Below are 14,971 nucleotides of genomic sequence, written 5' to 3' on the forward strand. Positions count from 1 at the left end.
CACTGAAACTCGTTTTGATGTAAACCTTAAAGTAGGTTGAGAGTAGAATCTAAAAGGGTTGAATGTAATATAGACAACTTAAGATATAGCTCTTATCGAATTACATATACAAACAACAAACCAATGTAGTAATTAATTACAGAAGGGAACAAGCCACACACACATACTTGTGAATTCGATATTGAAAGAAAGAAAGAAAAAGTTGGAAGCTTTGGTGTTTGGTTTAGTGTAAAATCAAGAGAAGCTTCTTGATTTGGCTGGCAATGGCCAAGCAAACACTCATCATCTGATTAGCCGTCACCATCTCATCCTTGATGTCGTTTCCCACAACAGTTCCCATTTCCTCAAGCCCATCGGAGCAAGTCTCACCGTCAGTCATGGCGGCGCTGATCCAAGACTTAACATCTCCGACGACCTTCTCCGTCATCCAATTCCCTCCCTTCTTCTTCTTCTTCTCCGTCTGGATCTCCAATAGCGTCTCGTTTAGTTGACTCGCCGCGTCGGCGTACAGCTTCGCGCAGTCCTTAACGGCCGGTTCCTCGGGCATATCGTCGATTGACCGGAAAGACATGGATAAGGTCGATACCTTTTCAGAAGTGATCCGAAGAGAAAGCTCGAGGATTGATTCAGGGTCCGATTCGTTGAGAGAAGAAGATAAAGCATCGAAGCAGGTCTGTGGGTAACGAGTCACGGCACAGACTATCTTGAGAGGCTTGGAGGAGACGGGAGGGTTGTGGGAAGGACGAGTGAAGGCTCCCGCGGTTAAGGCGACGATCAAGAGGAAGGATACGATGGAGATGGTGGCGATGAGGGTTTTGCGGGATGATGGCTTGGGGAGTGGAGATGGAATCTGGTTTTCTTGGTCGGATACTTTGCCGTAGCCTTTCAAGGTGTTGATCGACTCCATTGCAAAGGGGGTTTGGTCGTTTGGATCTGTGAAACTGGAAGAAGATGATTCTCTTTGAGATTTGGAGATAAAAGTCAACGAAACTTAAGTTGAATCAAAGATGGGAATGGGATATAGACTTTGTAGCATTTGTTCATTCACACGTCTTCTCTCTCTCACTTTGAAGTTTCAAATCTTTTGCTCTCACGCGCGTGGGTAATGTATGTCTGTATCTTTCGAATGATTTAGCTGGAAAACCTTGGCAAAAGTTAAAAAACCTGGCGATTTTACTTTTGGTATTGTTCTATGAACGATGCGGTAACAAGAGGAATAGGATCTGTGATGCAGTTGCGCACCATATCAAAGAAATATCCAAAGTGGTTATGGGCTGGTTACGGCTTTTTGTGATGGACAAACCTAAGACCAGCCCCTGTCTTTTAACCGGAGGTTTTAGTTTTTAAAAAGCTAAAAACCGTCTCTTAAATAAGAGATATAAAAATCATCTTTCGAAAATTATAAAAAATAAAAAAAAACAAAAAGTATTAAATCATGAGTTAAAAACTCCGGCTAAGAGACTAGAGTTAATCATCTCCTAAGAGGCACAACTCGTGGTTCACTTGCAACATTTTCAACTCCACTTCACTTTCTGATTCCAAATTTTGGAGTTAAAAATAGAAAAATTCATTAGGATAAATCTAAAAAAGTTTTTGTCACAAATATAAACTTTAAAATAAAAATGATCAAAATAGACTTAAATGTTTTATCAAAAGAAGTAAATATACACTTATACCCCTAGGTTAATTAATCTAGACATTAGGGTTTATAGTTAAGGGATAAATTTAGGGTTTAGAGTCTAGGGTTTAGGGTTAAGAATTTAGGATTTAGGATTTAGAGTTGAGCAGTGGGGTTTTGGGGATAGGATTTCAAATTTTAGAAATTAAAATAAATTAAAAAATTTCAAAATAAAAAATGTTATTTTAGTCATTTTAGTTTTTGGGGTCTATTTTTGTGACAAAAACTTAAAAAAATCTATTTGAGAGAATTGGCCTTAAAAATATTCAAACTTTACTCACTTTTACACTCCTTATAAAGTAAAAGATGGAATTACTTCATTAAATAATAATTTTATTTTTGTTCACTATTTTATTTTTACTTCGGGATAGGATAGAGTTGGAAAAAAACTCAGCTATATTATAAAGTTATTCTATTTTAAAATAAAAAAGTGATATATTGGAAATGCTCTTACCTAAAATTAACACTAAATTTTAAGTCAATTCCAGTGAAATTCCAAAATACGAAATTGAAAAATGATGTCATTAAATGAATTACAATAGAGATAAAAGGACACCATATATTTAATTAATATATTTTATTCTTATTCAATAAAATTGTTAAACTAATGTCATTAATTAGTTTATCTATTTTTATTTTTATTTTATTTCATAATTAAAATATTATACTGTTATTTAATAGTACAGTTAAATTCGTATATATTAAATAGTTAAATTTGTAATAAACACATATTAAAAATTTAATTTTAATATTACGATATAAATAACATTGTCACGTTCGCTCTTTACTTAACATAGACGGCATGTATTACATTGCCTTAACCCACAAGAAACATTTAAAAAACCAATACAAATCTTATTACCAATGATCGAATCAAAAAGTTTTACAAAAATGTTATCAGATACGCTTAAAACAAAGTTACTAAATCTTAAATCTAAATAACATAAAGAAAACTAACAATCCAAAATCTAACACCACATCGAGACAACTACTCTTGCACTTACTCAAACTCACCTGAAAAGAAAGAAGAGGTGAGTATTTCGACAAATACTCAGTGGAGAAAGCTCTATGAGCTCTGCAATCAATCACTAACAATCATCAAACAACATAGCAAAAATATCTATCCAGAACGTCCACTAAAACAATAGCAAACAACAAAAAACATGGATAACCCCCGACAATGCCAACATAAGACCATACCACCTCATTATGCCCATGTGTTCCTCATGTTGTCGGGTGAGAGCTCACAACCTCATTTGGTCCCCGTGATCTCAACGCCTTCACACATATAACTAAAATTTAATAAAAAAATAATCTTAAACATATCACTTGATTAGCATTTATTAATTGACTAGGTGGTTGATCCGTGCAAGAGCGGACATGAATATTTACGAAAAACTAAAGTATAATTAGTTTGGTAATATTTTTATTAGTTTTAGCTTTTATTTTTTGTGTATTTTGTTTGTGTATTTTAATTTCAATTATAATTTATGGATTGTTTAGTTGCTTTGTTTGAATTTACAAAGCATTCACCTTCGTCACGATATTTATTTCTGAAATTGTATAGTGGTTTAAATTTGGTAAAACTACTTTATTTTTGCTAATGTTGTTAATTATTATTGTAGTATCATATTTTGATTACTTTGATTAATTATTTGATTTTCATAAACTAATAAAATCTAATAATTGAGAAAAATATAATCCTCAAATATTTACAAAACCTCATGCTATTCACTTTGATCAATCCTCAAATATTTACAAAACTCCCATGCTATTCACTTTGATCTTGCATGATCAAATAGAGGAAATACAACGGATCAAGAAGTGTTCTTAACATTCTCGATCAAGCATATTCCTGGGACTCAAAATATAATGACGGATAATCTTGCACATGGTGCTCGAGTTAAAAATGTCTAAATTTGTTTTCATAGATTTAGAGTGTCATGTTTGGTTAGTAGAATCTTAATCAAATTTGTTTATGCTAATAACAAAAAAAGATCCTAACAATAGATGAAAATATGATAATTTAGATTTATGTCAAAAATTTGACAGTTTAGATTTGAGGTATGACATTCCAAACTAACATAGAGTATTGTATAGTTATCACCTAGTAATTAAATAAATAAGATAACTTAATTTCATTTTTTCTTCCTAACTAAATCACATGTGAAATTGTATAGTTAAATAACTAATTAAGTAACTTAATTTTCCTTTCTAACGTAGGAATTGAATTTCAGAAAATAGCAAAAAATTGTAAATAAGGAAAAAGATAATTCTTATAAATCTTGCTAACATATTTTTTTATTAAGAAAATACTTTAAATAAGAAAATTGTTTAATTATACGAAGAAATATGTAAATATTTTTTTAAAGGAAATATATGTTTTATTAAAGTGACTCAGATTATAATAATATGTAAATATGAATTGATGGGAGTTTCAAATATTTAATAACAAAAAAACTAATAAGCAATTATAATAATTAACTTAACTCATTAAAAATAACAATGTAATAAACCACTGTAACATTTAACGTTAACACACGGTAATTATAAAACTGACTTTTTTGAATATATTATTGAGATTTTCTTTTAAAACATGCAACTTGGGAACACGAAACCCAAGCAATCCTGAAACCAGGTGCGCTTAGCTGCACACTCTTCAAACCAGGATCTAAACAAAATATCAAATTACCCCTCATCTATTATTGTTTATAAGGATAAAATCGTCATATTCAGATCCAGACGGTGGTAACGCAAAAAACCAGCAGCCACATATTCTGGTTTCACTCCAACTTAACGGCGATTATTGTTTGCTTCTTCATTTTATATATATCATTCAATTTCACTTCTCTGAAATCATCAAAATCACAAAACACTATATTCGAAATCCAAAAGAAGATCGTAAAGTGAAAGTGAAGAAAAGATGAGTTCTACAAGCAAAGCCTGGACGGTGGCGGTTAGCATCGGAGTAGTAGAGACGTTGAAAGACCAGTTGGGTCTTTGTCGGTGGAACTACATGTTCCGGTCGGTGAATCAGCATCTCCGGAACAATGTCAGAACTGTTTCTCAGGGGAAAAGGTTCTCGTCTTCTGTTGCCGCCGCTAACTCGTCTGGTGAGAGTGAAAAGGCAAAGCAGTGTGAAGAATCGCTTAGAACGGTTATGTATTTGAGCTGTTGGGGTCCTAATTGATTAGGACTTAGTTTATAATGTATAGTTCTGTAATTTCTAAGATGGCTTGGAGAAATGGAGTTTTAATATAATTTTTGGTTCGAAAAAGAAAAATGTCAATGAAATATGAGATGAGCCGATCCAATCACCCAAACAAAAAGCAACAACAAAAAATAAATGTATGAAATTTGTAAGAATACAGCTTAAAGCAAAGCTTTCAACTTCATGTATTCGGAACAGCAAAAATAAATGTATGAAATTTGTAAGAATATCAGCTCCGTTTGTGTAAATTAACTAATTGAGAAAGTTGTAATTTCTGCATTTGCGTATATTCCTGATCTCAAAGAATCGACTACGTATAAAAGTTATCCCTTTAGAATAATAGGCAAAATAATAATAAAAATAAATAGCACTATTGTTTTTTTCTTCTTATTTTGCGAACGTGATTTTATATATAGGTCATGCTTGGTTTCCAGATAAGCTGATTTGTTTTTTATTTTTGAAATGTTAAATTTTCTAACAGGGAAAGCAAATATGAGAGTGCTAGGATAAGCTTTAGAGTACTCTACAATAATCATCAACTAAAAGAAGTTGGAAACAAAAAACAGAGGAAGTAAAGTCTTAATGGCTGGCCAAAAGATAGAGATCCATCTGTTCAGACTTTTGTTGTCTCTTCCACTGTCATTTTCAAAGCAAGTAACTGATTGAAGATATCTTTGTAGACAGTACTATTACGACTGCGCTGAATTCGTTGGGTTTTGATGCCGACTTGAATTATGCTCACGCCAAATCCAATAAAGTGTTGACGGGAACGCCATTTTAGATTGTTGCGAGTCGACTTTGGAGAGATTATTGTGCTTTAAATGTGTAAGGGTCAAGTTCCAATTAGGATTTGATGCGGTGACCAAGAAGACCAGCCATCAACGTAGTCCAAACCTTGTAGGAAAAAAGACATGCAAAGAAGAGGTGATCTCTTGTTTCCTTTGGTTCTCCACATATTGTGTAGTCTGAGTCTGACTTCATTGCCTCAATTGGTACCATGTGTCTAATCCATCACGTCAAGACATCAAAATAATGAAAGCTTAATGAGGAGCGTATTGCTTAAACCATACAATGATGCATCAGTGCACCTTTAACAGGGTAGATTGAATCTCACTACAAGAAAATAAGAGTATTACAAAATATTTCTGTCACAAAAAAAAAATTTAGTAACAATATAGTCGTTGTAACGTTTTGTTACCAATTTTAGTGGTTACAATACGGTGTCACAAATGTTTAGCGTAACAAAAATGTCACAACATTTGTGACTAGTGACATTATACACTAGAAATAACATTGTTACAATTTCCTACATATAAAATTGTCCTTGTTCTGCTTCCATAGAGGAATAGAGTCTCCCAAAGCAGCATTGGGAGGAGAGAACTTTCTAATGCGATCAATCATATCTCGAAGACGATGGCTCTTGCATCTACGAAATTTCCAGCCATTAGCAAGCTTCCTATAAACGTTAGTGTTCCTACAAATACCAAACAATCTGGTTCCAGCTTCCCGATAGAGTGAATCATAGCATGAGACTCACACCATATGTCTTGTCCATAAAAAAGTACTTGTAATCATCTATGATAAGCAACAACTTCTCTTCAGATTTTTCCGCATCCAAAATCTGTGTGTAGTCTTTTCAGATATATCCCAGAATGAGGATCCTCTAGTCAAATACCGAGAAACCCAAGAGCCCTAGAAAGAGTATGAGTGAGAGAGAATTATCCAAATCAATTTGAGGGAGTACATTTTATGTATCGTGGAGTTTTTGAAGCCCCATACCTCCTTCCTGCTTAGGCACACAATTATCATTCCAAGCAACATTCGCTTAAGTTGTTGTTGGATAATTCCAATTAACTTAAAGAGCAAGTTAACTCATTAAAGTGAAGTTTGATGGGTTAAGGAAAAAGGAAAACATATCGAGCTTAGGAATGTTTCCATATTATTATTAGGAAAAGATGTAGCTTCGCCTTTAGGAAAAGATGTAGCTTCTTCCTATATAAAGAGTTCTCATGGAGAGATGTTTCATCAAGAGAAACACATTGAAAGGTTTAGTTTTGAGAGAGTTTCTAAATCTAATAAGAAGAGAAGTTCTTATAATCTTTGTGTTTGTGCAACTTTAATTGGTATCAGAGCTCCAGGTTTCGAAGGTTGTTTACAAGAGGAGTTGTAACTTCGATCAAAACATGGGAGACGATTCTCAAGCACGTGATAAAGGTCTTGATATGAAGAAGGACATACGATGTCCGATGCTAACATCGACCAACTACACCGTATGGTCGATGCGAATGAAAGTGATGCTTCGTTTATACGAAGTTTGGGATACAATTGATCCAGGGAGTAACGATGCAAAGAAGAACAATATGGCGATTGCTCTAATCTTTCAATCAGTCCCGGAGGCGCTAATACTTCAGATTGGAGAACATGATACATCGAAGAAGATTTGGGAAGCTATCAAATCCCGTAACCTAGGTGCTGATCGCGTGAGAGAAGCAAGGTTACAAACTTTGATGTCTGACTTCGACAAATTGAAGATGACAGACACAGACACGGTGGATGACTACGCAGGAAAACTTTCAGGCTTAGCATCGAGAGCAGCCGCGTTAGGAGAGATAATGGAAGCATCAAAGCTGGTAAAGAAGTTTCTGAAGGGACTTCCAAGAACGAAGTTCATTCACATCGTAGCTTCGTTAGAACAAGTGCTGGATCTAAATTCAACGGGATTCGAAGACATTGTTGGGAGATTGAAGGCTTTCGAAGAACGCATCAAAGAAGAAACCCAAGATGAAGGTCAATCGAAGCTCATGTTTGGAAAGAATGATATGCAAGGTAGTGGAAGCCATAACAACTTGCGAGGAAGAGGCATAGGTAGAAGTTATGGTGGAAGAGGAAGAGGACAAGGAAGGTCTAATGTTTCTGATGGTCATAACAAAGGAGGAGAAGCTTCAGACAAGACCAAGAAGGACTACTCTAAGGTTAGATGTTGGCGATGCAACAAGATGGGGCACTTCGTGTCACATTATCCTACACGACCAAGAGAAGAAGCTAACCTAACGGAAACAAAAGAAGCGGATGCATTATATATGCATGAAGTAGTATTCCTCAACGAAGAGAGAGTGTTTCCTAAGAGGTTTGATGAATGCGACAGAAATACGAGTATATGGTGCCTTGACAATGGTGCAAGTAACCATATGACAGGCAAGAGAGAGTTCTTCTCAAACCTAGATGATAGCATCAAAGGCAAAGTCAAATTCGGTGATGGATCAAACATCGAGATTGTTGGGACAGGTTCGATCACGTTCATCGGAAAAACAGGGGAGAGAAGAGCACTCAAAGATATCTACTACATCCCAAGTCTTAAACACAATATCATAAGTTTTGGACAAGCAACCGAGATGGGTTGTGAGGTTAATATGAAAGAAGACTTACTGATGCTGAAAGATCCCCGTGGAAGGCTATTAGTACAAGTCGCAAGGCAACCAAACCAATTGTACAAGACGCCAATGGAGGTTGAATATCCGAAGTGTCTTCAAATACAAGAAACTGATGTTACATAGACGTGGCATGCACGGCTAGGACATGTGAACTTTGGAGTCATGAAGAATATGGTAGACAAAGAGATGGTAGTAGGGATGCCTCAGGTGATACACGAGAAAGATGTGTGCAACGCCTGCTTAGTTAAGAAGCAAACTCGGAAGTCTTTCCTGCCTAAAGAAAAGTATCGAGCATCACACGCATTAGAGTTGGTACATGGTGACTTGTGCGGTCCGATATCACCATCAACACCAGCAAATAATAGATATGTATTCGTCTTAATTGATGATTACTCAAGATATATGTGGACGATGCTGCTAAGAGAGAAGAGTGAAGCGTTCGATCGGTTCAAAAAGTTCAAGGAGTACGTGGAGAATCAAACGAAGCTACAACTCAAGAATTTTCGCACCGATAGAGGAGGAGAGTTCACATCTTCTGATTTCATTCGTTTTTGTGAAGAAAACGGTGTAACTAGACATCTCACCGCATCGTATACACTATCAAGAAACGTGGACGAAGAACCAGGATCATTCAAGCTTCCTCATATTGATGTTACAGAAGAAGGAGATGGTGATGAGCATCAAGATCACCAACACCACGAAGAGCAAAACAATAACGAAGAAGAAGAATCTGTAGACGCAGGTGAACAAGAGCAAGTAGCAGAGAACAACGATGCAAACCAAGACCAGCATGTAACATCAAGATATGGTCATAACATCAGAAAACCAAAGCGGTTCGATGATTACATCCTACTTGCTGAATTTGAAGGTGGCAGACTCTTGCTCACCATCGATGGTGAACCAGAAAGTTACATCAAAACTGCAGTGATACAAGCGTGGATCGATGCAATGAAGGCAAAGATCAAATCTATCATCAAAAATAAGACCTGGAAGCTCGTCAAGAAGCCGGCAGGTGTGAAACTGATAGGTTTGAAGTGTATCTATAAGATCAAAAGGAATGCAGATGGAATGGTGATCAAATACAAAGCAAGGCTAGTCGCAAAAGGCTACGTGCAACAACAAGGCATAGACTTCGACGAAGTATTTGCACCAGTTGCCCTAAGAGCTTGGAACATCAAACTCGACCGTGTTCTCAAGGAGATGGAGTTCACGAAGTGCACCAAGGAACCTGCGGTATATCAAAAGAAACAGAAGGGGGAGCTTCTGATCATAACTATATACATCGATGACTTGTTTGTAACAGGGACTTCGCTCAATGTTATCAAGCAATTCAAAGATGATATGTCAAGAAGATTTGAGATGTCAAACCTAGAGATGCTTACATACTATCTTGGTATAGAAGTAACGCAAGGAGCTGATGGCATTCACATCAAACAAGAAGGATACGCGCAAGGTATACTTGTCAAGACGAAGATGGAGTCATGTAACTATACTCACGTTCTGATGCACACGAGTTTGAAAGTATCAAAGGCAGAGGAGGAGCCTGAGATTGATGCAACATCGTATCGAAGCACCATAGGATGCTTAAGAGAGAGTCATAGAGAAGCAGTGAAGCATCTATACTCACGTTCTGATGCAACATCGTATCGAAGAAATGTGATGCACCTATTAACGGTCTATGGAAGTTCATCGGAGTTCAGAAGATCAACATACCCGAGATTCGAGTTGGAATTAAGGGGGAGAATGTTGGATAATTCCAATTAACTTAAGGAGCAAGTTAACTCATTAAAGTGAAGTTTGATGGGTTAAGGAAAAAGGAAAACATATCGAGCTTAGGAATGTTTTCATATTATTATTAGGAAAAGATGTAGCTTTGCCTTTAGGAAAAGATGTAGCTTCTTCCTATATAAAGAGTTCTCATGGAGAGATGTTCCATCAAGAGAAACACATTGAAAGATTTAGTTTTGAGAGAGTTTCTAAATCTAATAAGAAGAGAAGTTCTTATAATCTTTGTGTTTGTGCATCTTTAGTCGTGAGACTAGGTGACCCTGACCAGAAAAAGGCCGAACAAATGTAATCAACCCAGCGCTTAGGCAATCGAAATGCAAAGCACCAAAAATTAATAGTACTTGCTATCATATAAAGGATGGGATGGAGTCTCCCCCGCATACGAAGTGATTTACTTGAACAAGCAATAAACTAGTTTCGAGTTTTGTCAGTAAGAATTTTATTGTCATGTCAAGTTATATTTGTAGTAGTCAACAGAAGACCAATATATCATATAGGCAACTGATCCAGTGAGATTCCAGATAAAAAGTTTTCTCTTGCAAATTATGATTAGTTACCATAGCTATATAAGGGCAGGGTTGCTCATGTTTAGGGTTGTCAACTGGTTGGGTGCCCATGGGTGTGGCGCAGTCCAAACTGTTTTAGGCGGGTAATGGTTAAGCCCTAATACTTCTTGGTCCAGTTGGGCTAAAATCCCAGTTTGCCCATGGACAATTTGGTCCAGCCCAGTTGGACATTGGGTTAGCCCAATACATAATTTTTTTTTTCATTTTGACTGAAAAAGGGAAACTCCTATCAACGTCGCCGTCGTACCATCTTTTGCGATTTTGCGATGAAATTTTTCGATCTCTCCTTCTGATATCTCCTTTTGGATTCATCTTCTCCGGCGTGTGACTTCTTCTTCTCTCAATTTCAGGTAAGATTCTCGAGTTTTAGCTTCTGATCTTATGTTTCTATAACTTTGAGTTTTATCTTTGATCTCGGGTTATGTGATGATGATGATGATCAATCTCTGTTGTGGGTTTTATAAATCTCATTAGTGATATTCAGGTTTCATGAGCTTCTGTTTTAAACTTTTATTTACATACAAATTATGAGGCTTGAGTTGAAGACTTATAGGGGTTTAGTATGTTAATATCAGAGCTGTCTTCTTCAGTAGGAATCATTGAATAACTCCAAGTGTCGTATGCTTTCGTGTGTCTTCTTCTGTGGATTTATAAGAATGATGTGTTAAACATGTGTTGCTTTAGCAGCTTGAACCGTAGGTGTTCAAGTATGTCGTTGTGATATGACCATACATCATTCATACTGTTTTGTTCACTGCAGTGCGTTGCTATCTTTTTTCCTTCTTGCCGGCTGAAGAAAAGCAAAGAAGCTGGAGCAAAGTGAATCATGATATCAGAGAGTTATAATTTTTATTTACATAAAACAGAGAGTTATGAAAAACTGAAGTCTATTGAATTTATTTTACATCACATTTGTATTCAGAAATTTTCAGTGACATTAAAATTAAGCTTAGATTGAGTTTATACAGATTTGCTTATAAATGGGCAGGCATGGATTATCCAGCTGGATGTTGGGTGAAGTTGAGTTTGAGTGTTATAGGGTGTGGGCTAAATATGTGTACGGGTTTTGAGCCCAGTAAAATTAATGCCCAATTGGACACACCCAATTTGAGTGCAGTCCAACCCAACTACAGGTCTACTCATGTTCATTGTCAACCAAGACTCAGATTAAAACTTGTTTAGAACCTCGACCATACAGAGATAGAACATAATCATTTGTAAATACGACCAGATCGTCAGTGAAGCTCGTATTAAATCCACATGCTTACATTTAAGAAGATATTTAAAGCTTAGACAATTCTATCAAATAGTTTGTCACAAAAATTAATTTCAAGAAAGAAAATAACCAAAATAGTTCTTTTTATTTTGAAATTTTTAAGATTTAGTCTTTATTTTTTAAATTTGAAATCCTATCCTCAAAACCTCACCTTTTAACTATAAACCGTAAGTTTATATTAGTTAACCCTAGTGTAAAATTACATTTTCACTTTTTAATAAAACTTATTTTGTCATTTTTTTGAGGACTATTTTTTTGTCGGACTATTTTTGTGACAAAAATTAAAAAAAAAGTTATCTTATGGAATCTCTCTTAAAGCTTTGTTCAGAAGATTAATCAAATACAATTACAGCCAACACGAAAAAGATGAGAGATAGAGAGCAACCCTGTCTGACTGAGGCCACCAGAGCTTCTCAAAGAAACAAATTAATGCAAATATGTATAGAAAGAAAGAAATACTGATTTATAGAAAAATATTATTTGGAAAATAATAATACAGAAACTAAAAGTGTATATTCAAATCAAATAAAAACTGGTTCACACATCCCAATCGCACGAAGCATCATCCTACGCCAATGAAAAACGAATAATTTAATAAAAAAATAGATTTGCAAAACCTTAGCAAGTTGCCGCTGCCAGCGTTACCCTCTCTCCCTCTCTCTCCTCCTTTTTATATCCTCCTTTCTTCAGTTCTCTCTTTCTCTCTCTCCACTCTTTTCTCTGCTTCAGTTTCTCTTCGGAGGTTTAGAGGCAAAGCGAACTCAAAATGGCGGCGAGCATCGGAATCATGGACAGTGCATACTTCGTCGGGAGAAACGAGATTCTGACTTGGATCAACGATCGCCTTCACCTCAATCTCTCTCGCGTCGAAGAGGTTATCTTGTTTGCATGTCACCTTTCTCTTCTTCTTCTTTGCTTAATCATCGAAGGAGATAGTTTCACATGCTTTTTGCAGTTCCTTCGTTATCTCGCTGGATAGTGGCATTGATTCCCCGCAGTGGTTTTTGATGAATAAGTGTTGATTTGCTTGATAATTGAGGTTTTGGATTGCAGATTAGGGTTTGATTTGTTAAAACTGACTTACAAAGTTTCACTTTCAGTGAGATTGGGGATTATTATAATTTATTAATGTATTGATTGTTCAAAGTTGCAATGCACATGGATTCTTTGTTGCTGTTAGAAAGAGCCTCCTTGCTTGTTTTGTATCCAACTCTTCTTGTAATGAAGATTTGTTTCCGTCTCTCTTGTGAGACTCTTGCCTTTGTTCTTTTAAGTAATAAATGTCTGTTTTTTTTTTTTTTTTTGTTAGGCTGCATCTGGTGCTGTGCAATGTCAGATGCTTGATATGACCTTTCCAGGAGTTGTGCCAATGCACAAGGTGATTCTACTTTCATATCTTTAGTTTTCTTCTTGGCAGCTTCAAATATAATATATCTCAAATTTTGATTCTCTCTCTGCAAGGTTAATTTTGATGCCAAGAACGAATACGATATGATTCAAAACTACAAGGTCCTGCAAGATGTGTTCAACAAGCTCCAAATCACAAAGGTAAACCATCAATCATATCTCCATTTCACTCAGCTTTCCTGCATTCTTGGTTACTAGTAAGTAGTAACAGACTTGTGAAATTACTTCAGCCATTGGAGATTAACAGGCTTGTGAAAGGCAGACCACTGGATAACTTGGAGTTTCTGCAATGGTTGAAACGTTTCTGCGATTCCACTAACGGTGGCATTATGAACGAGTATGTATCTGTCAGAGTTTTGGAATTGTTACCGTTCCATGGTCTCTTCTAAACAATCAAGTTTATTAAACCGATGGGTTCTTGTAGGAACTATAATCCGGTGGAACGAAGATCAAAAGGTGGCAGAGAGAAGAGTGTAAAGGGATCTAATAAGATGCCAAAGTCACTGCAAACAAACAATACTCCACCAAATTCCAGTTCGGTTGGTCTAACCAAAGCCTCAGGTCTGCATGACAGACAAAAAAAAGCAGATTCTTTATCCTAACAATAACAATACTTTTATGCATCTTTCTAAACATCGTTGGAATCATCACTCTCAGGGCCCAAGCCAGCAAATACAGCTCAAGTGCAGGCTTTGTCGAAGGAGGTATACTGCCACAGATCCTATCGCTCTATGATGAAGAAGCGCTGTTACAAATGTATATAACCATTTTCTATTGTATGTTCATGAGTAACTGAAACTTCATTTTTCTCTTCTGCTTTATAGCTTACTGATCTCAAGCTCTCTTATGATCACTTGGGAAAAGAAAGAGACTTTTATTTCTCCAAGCTCCGGGATGTTGAGTTACTTTGCCAAACTCCTGAACTCGAGGATCTTCCGGTAAGCATTCCTCTAGAGCCTGTGGATCTTCTTTCTTTCTTTCTTCAATACCCTTAGGCCTTAGCTCAGTCTGTCTTGATTGGTTTTCTTTAGCCACCAACTTTACTTCTCAGCTCCAAGAATTGTTTTCCAAATCACAGTGCACTAGACCATTGTTTTCGTTCCCTTGCTGTTCTAAAAATAATATACTGTTGTGAAAATTATTTGTTTTCGAATCTGATGTATGCTTCCATGGAACCACGACGCAGATAGTGGTAGCAGTGAAGAAGATATTGTATGCAACAGATGCAAACGAATCTGCACTAGAAGACGCTCAAGAGTACTTAAACCAGTCCTTAGGTGTGAAAGCTGAAGATGAAGAAAACGGAGAACAAGAAGATTACTAATAATCCTAAGTAGAAACATTTCCGAATCAATTTTTTTTCTTTTCTTCTGGAGTGTGGAACAATGGCTGGCCATGGGCCTTCTCTTCAAAATTTTCCTTTGTTTAAAGGGAACATGCTGAAACTTGAAGATGAATGAGCTTCTGTTAGAACTATTGAGTCTTGGTTTTAGTTTGGGAACAACTGAGACTTGTTTTGTTACGATTCAAAACCAAAACTCTAGAACTATGTAACGTAAGAGGCTTCACATCGGCCCATCATTCTATACCGATATGAGAACAAGAAGAAAGGCC

At 36.2% G+C, this 14,971-nt stretch overlaps 3 protein-coding genes across 3 annotated transcripts; 2 read left to right on the plus strand and 1 right to left on the minus strand.

The window, feature by feature from the left end:
• Positions 1–43: 43 nt before the first annotated feature.
• Positions 44–1,287, minus strand: LOC106347608 (pectinesterase 1). The gene has a single exon (XM_013787182.3). It carries the CDS (start codon positions 905–907, stop codon positions 224–226), a length of 684 nt encoding a protein of 227 aa, XP_013642636.1. The 5' UTR covers positions 908–1,287; the 3' UTR covers positions 44–223.
• Positions 1,288–4,511: 3,224 nt separating this feature from the next.
• On the plus strand, positions 4,512–4,955 carry LOC106351705. Its single transcript, XM_013791466.3, has one exon. The coding sequence runs from the start codon at positions 4,602–4,604 to the stop codon at positions 4,866–4,868; it is 267 nt and encodes an 88-aa protein (XP_013646920.1). The 5' UTR covers positions 4,512–4,601; the 3' UTR covers positions 4,869–4,955.
• Positions 4,956–12,683: 7,728 nt separating this feature from the next.
• Positions 12,684–14,810, plus strand: LOC106347607 (microtubule-associated protein RP/EB family member 1A). Its single transcript, NM_001315878.1, is given in 8 exon segments — positions 12,684–12,824; positions 13,260–13,328; positions 13,412–13,498; positions 13,588–13,694; positions 13,782–13,918; positions 14,015–14,061; positions 14,182–14,295; positions 14,544–14,810. Coding segments are annotated over 8 exon segments (807 nt in total). The 5' UTR covers positions 12,684–12,716; the 3' UTR covers positions 14,682–14,810.
• The last annotated feature ends 161 nt before the right edge of the window (positions 14,811–14,971 follow it).

This window comes from Brassica napus, chromosome C3, assembly GCF_020379485.1.
Source record: "Brassica napus cultivar Da-Ae chromosome C3, Da-Ae, whole genome shotgun sequence".
Classification (NCBI taxonomy): Eukaryota; Viridiplantae; Streptophyta; class Magnoliopsida; order Brassicales; family Brassicaceae; genus Brassica; species Brassica napus.

What these genes read in the sequence shown, in the direction of transcription:
- LOC106351705 (XM_013791466.3), top strand. Translation starts at nt 4,602, where the DNA reads ATGAGTTCTACAAGCAAAGCCTGGACGGTGGCGGTTAGCATCGGAGTA.
- LOC106347608 (XM_013787182.3), bottom strand. Translation starts at nt 907, where the DNA reads ATGGAGTCGATCAACACCTTGAAAGGCTACGGCAAAGTATCCGACCAA.